We start from the raw sequence: 4,203 nt of genomic DNA, 5'->3' as shown, positions 1-4,203 counted from the left end.
ACAACAACATAAAAACTGCAGCTGTAGTGCGGGCAATTCCGCCCGCCATTCAACTCAATGAGTGTTTCACTATACATGGGTTTTGCTTTACACACTAACCGCAGAACAGAACCCCCGCGTAAGATGAGTCTTGCCTGTATACAGTTATACATACACACATTGTATGAGTTAATACATATACACAAAACCAGACAAATAAGAATCATCTGAATAAAAATGTATTTCCAACAACAGTATTTCTCTATTAAATCCATGTTTATTGCATAAGTTTTATCACAGTGGAGATTAAATTATGCTTAATCATCTGGTCAGTGCTTTTGTACCTTCACTATACCAAAAACAGTAAAAGCAACTCAGTCATACACTCAAAATCCTGTTACCATCCCACCACTCATCGCCTCAGTGTGTTCCTTTAGTTGCCATGTACTGATAAGATTGTAAAAAGATATATCTAATCGGCTTATTTATAACATCCTTTTCTTCAAGTATTCAGAAAGCAGTACAAATGTCTGTACCATATATTAGAAACATATTTGTAATGTTATTTATTGCTACAGAAGAGAGGCTCCTGATGGAATGATAATGAAATATAATGTCACTGTGTATGAAGATGATCTCAGCATTCTGTCACTTTCACAACTCTTCCCATGTTAGTGAACAACACAAGATAAATGGGCTTCTTTCCTTCCTCTGTCATTCGTGGGACTTCAAACTATAAATAAACAATGCATACACTCACAACATGTGTAATGCAAATTCCAAGTACACAGAATGACATGGAAATAAGACATAGTTGCCAACTTTGGTTCAGCAAGACAGCTCTGATTTTATGACCAGTGCCTTGCATCCCCACTCTCCATTCAAACCCAGAAAAGTTGCATGTCAGCTACAGTGATTGACAGAGATTGTTGAGGGATGGCGCCATAGTGGAAAGCAGAAGAGATAATCTCTATGAACTGTGTTTGGTTTGGAAGGTTTAATGTCACATATGACATAAAACCTCTAAACATGCATTGGTTACCAACCCAGAGAACCCATCCCATGTTCAGAGACTTTAGTGTTGGCAACTATGTCAGGGACTGTGTGGTCCATACCAACATAAGTTAATATTTTTTCCAGATAGAACTGTTGAAAGAGAACATCTACAACACTGTGATTTAGAAAAAAAAACTTAATATAATAATTATTATTAGGAAAGATATTCAACATTTCTTAAACAAACCCCAAATAGTGGTTTGATTCTGCACTGCTCAAGGGCCATGGCAAACCTTCTGCACTGAGCTCAGGGCCAAAAATTTTTTTTCTTAATTATGCATACTACCCACAGAGCCATTTTATTCATTTAATTAAAACTCCCCTACATTTCTTCCAGTGGAAGAAATTCTTTATGTAAGGAAAGGCAAATAAAGCCCCATAAAATAAAATAGAAATAAAACATACATAAATATAACATTTACAACTTATCCTAGATTAATCAAAATCCCTTTCTCTAAAGTAATGGCAAAGAACAGAAGAGTTATGTAGCCTATCAAGGGGAAAAGCAGTACATATTTTTACCATTTTTCTTCAATGTTCAGTTTTGAGAAAGTTATTTTTTATGGCTGCATTCTCAATCTGCAACTTAATTGCTGCGTGTCAAACACTGGGAAAGATGACTTTATTGAAACATCATTCTTAGGCAACATGTCAAACCTTTAACAAATACAACACAGATCTAGCTCTAAAATTCTCTCAGCTAAAAGAGGGCTAGATATATATTTAAAATAAAAATAAGAAAATCTTTGCAAGTAAAAGGAAACCTTTCCTTATCTGGGAGACACACATTCAGGTTTAAAAACTGGGAAATCATAAATATGGTCATTGAATTACTTCAGAGAATTAAGGCTTCTAAAAACTTCAGTGTCAAAATAACCTCTCTGCATCAGTATTAAGAATAAAATACATTTTGCATTTTAGGTTGCGTTTTTGGTAGTGTTTTTTAAAGATATTTCTTAGTTCTGTAGAATCTCATCATATAAGAATACATACTGTAGGGGAGTGTTAGAAGTGTTTACTGATGTTTTACTTTAAGTAGTTGTTAGACTAAGTTACAGCAATAAAATTCAATTATTGATCTGATTCATTACTGCACATGGGGTAGTTGGCTCATTTCACCTTCTTTTCATGTTTAATGTGACCATTTCTTCTGTATTTGCCATTTGGTATCCCGTTGTGGTAATGTCCATTAATGGTGCTATGTTCATCACTTGACCAAAGATGTTTGCTTTGTTTGTGGATAAACTTTGCTATCCTGGTCAAAATGTAGTAAAATAAGGCAGCACCAAGTAGTACAACAAAGGCAATATCCATTAAGAAATACTGATAAAAAGAGATGGTGTAAACAGCAGCACGTAGATGTTGTGCTCCATTGTGTCGGAGGATGTAATTAATCCAGTACACTGTCCGATTAACAGGATGTCCAGGTTGGTCCTTGTGAATTTCAGACAGCTTTTGGGCCCGTTGCCTGTAGCTGTGGGAAAGAAAAAAACAATGTGACAAATTAAAAATATTATCTTGCTCTCAAATGACAAGTGTCCACGTGAACAGACAGATGTACTTCAATTTCTCCATACTGAGTTGGGGTATTTTGGTAGGAAAATGACAAAGAACAGCAGCTGGCAGGTGTTTGAGACGCACTATAGGACAGGTGAGTCCTCTTCAATGCAATAGTAAAAGTATTCAGAGAAAAATAAACACTGACAATAGTTGTACCTACATTTATATCTGTACATATGTTAATATGACGTAAAATTCACCCATGCAGAGAAACAGCAGAAGGGTTTAAATGGGACTTTAGTGATGCATTGCCCTTCTGTTGGCCTTCTGTATGGGGAGAATTTTATTCACACTGAAAAATAAACAAAACAAATTAGAGACATTTCCCCCTCCCACTAAAATAGACACATACTCTGTCCAATATATTGTTCATTTATATTCCTGTCCAAAGAAATATGGAAAATAATGTTGCCAGTTATTAGAGAGATGTAGAATAAAGTGATATGCCCTGTCTCTAACATGGTCTGAACAGATTTTTATATTGTTTGACACTAGAGCTTTCATGTTTGGGATGCATTTTTTTAATTTATTTTTTAGTATCAGAATTCCCTGATCATGGGGATTCCCTTTTCCCTTTATTTCAGGACAAACAGATTACTAATGGGGACCTCCCCTCCTCAAATCAGATAAGTGTACAGTGGAAGGCTGATGGAACTGGGATTCATGAGATTTCCTTTGCAATTTCCTATGCAGGTATTTTTTCCTTCATTAATACCCTACTTCTACTGACTATTTTATTTACTCACAGCATTGTCCTGCCCTAAGACAACGGAAGTGTCACTCACAGACACTGTCTCTATCAGCTCGATAAATTGTGTCCAAAGCTCCTACAGTGTAATGCACTAGACAACTAGCTAGAAGATCAACCTATTTAATTTAGGAATAGTCTATGTGCTACAAACGATAACATGCATTTGGAATAAGGATCTAATACATGAATATTCCTCCTCTTAAGTACCATAGGACAACAGGTAGCGTTTAGCAATACTCTAATCACTCGGTTTAGCAGTTGATTTTCTTACATTAGCTACAGTGTGAACACAGGCACACTCCCTGAGAATGTGAGCTGTCACCAACGGCAGTAGTCTTGATGACAGCGTGAGTTTGTCACTATAACAAGACTAAGTGAAATCTCTCACACTATAAAACCAACATGCTTTTGTTCACCACAGGTTGCTAACAGCTTATAGTGATTTATTATCAGTTAATGTGAGTTTTCCAGGTTCTTTTCTGCAAGCCCGGAGTGGATGTAACTTCTTCTACCCTGCAGATGGAGACAGAACAGAAGCCATATGCTTGGTGGAACCCCCAGATATAAAGGTCTCTAAAATCTGGAAAAGAATACCTCTGCCTTCCTGTTTGTTTGGGATGCCATCAGGGCCCTTTCATAGATTCTGCATTTTTGATAAATCATCGTAGATATGAACTGGTGATATTCCCATTCCCCTGGCTGACAGTAACTCTGAATCGGTCAGTGGCCTGGTCTACACTACGCATTTTAAACCGAATTTAGCAGCATTAAACCGATTTAACCCTGCACCCGTCCACACAACGAGGCCCTTTATATTGATATAAAGGGCTCTTTAAACCTGTTTCTGTACTCCTCCC

At 36.7% G+C, this 4,203-nt stretch overlaps 1 protein-coding gene across 2 annotated transcripts in view; it reads right to left on the bottom strand.

Moving 5' to 3' along the window:
• Nucleotides 1–236: 236 nt before the first annotated feature.
• Nucleotides 237–4,203, bottom strand: part of UGT8 (UDP glycosyltransferase 8) — a 71,142-nt gene continuing 67,175 nt past the window's right edge. For both annotated transcript variants that reach the window (XM_032781311.2, XM_032781312.2), the window contains exon 6: nt 237–2,509. In XM_032781311.2, coding sequence (XP_032637202.1) covers nt 2,146–2,509 — 364 coding nt within the window. In that variant the 3' untranslated portion in view covers nt 237–2,145. The remainder of the gene's footprint in view (nt 2,510–4,203) is intronic.

This window comes from Chelonoidis abingdonii, chromosome 5 (genome assembly GCF_003597395.2).
Source record: "Chelonoidis abingdonii isolate Lonesome George chromosome 5, CheloAbing_2.0, whole genome shotgun sequence".
Lineage (NCBI taxonomy): Eukaryota > Metazoa > Chordata > Testudines > Testudinidae > Chelonoidis > Chelonoidis abingdonii.
This window is presented reverse-complemented; position numbering and strand designations above follow the sequence as displayed.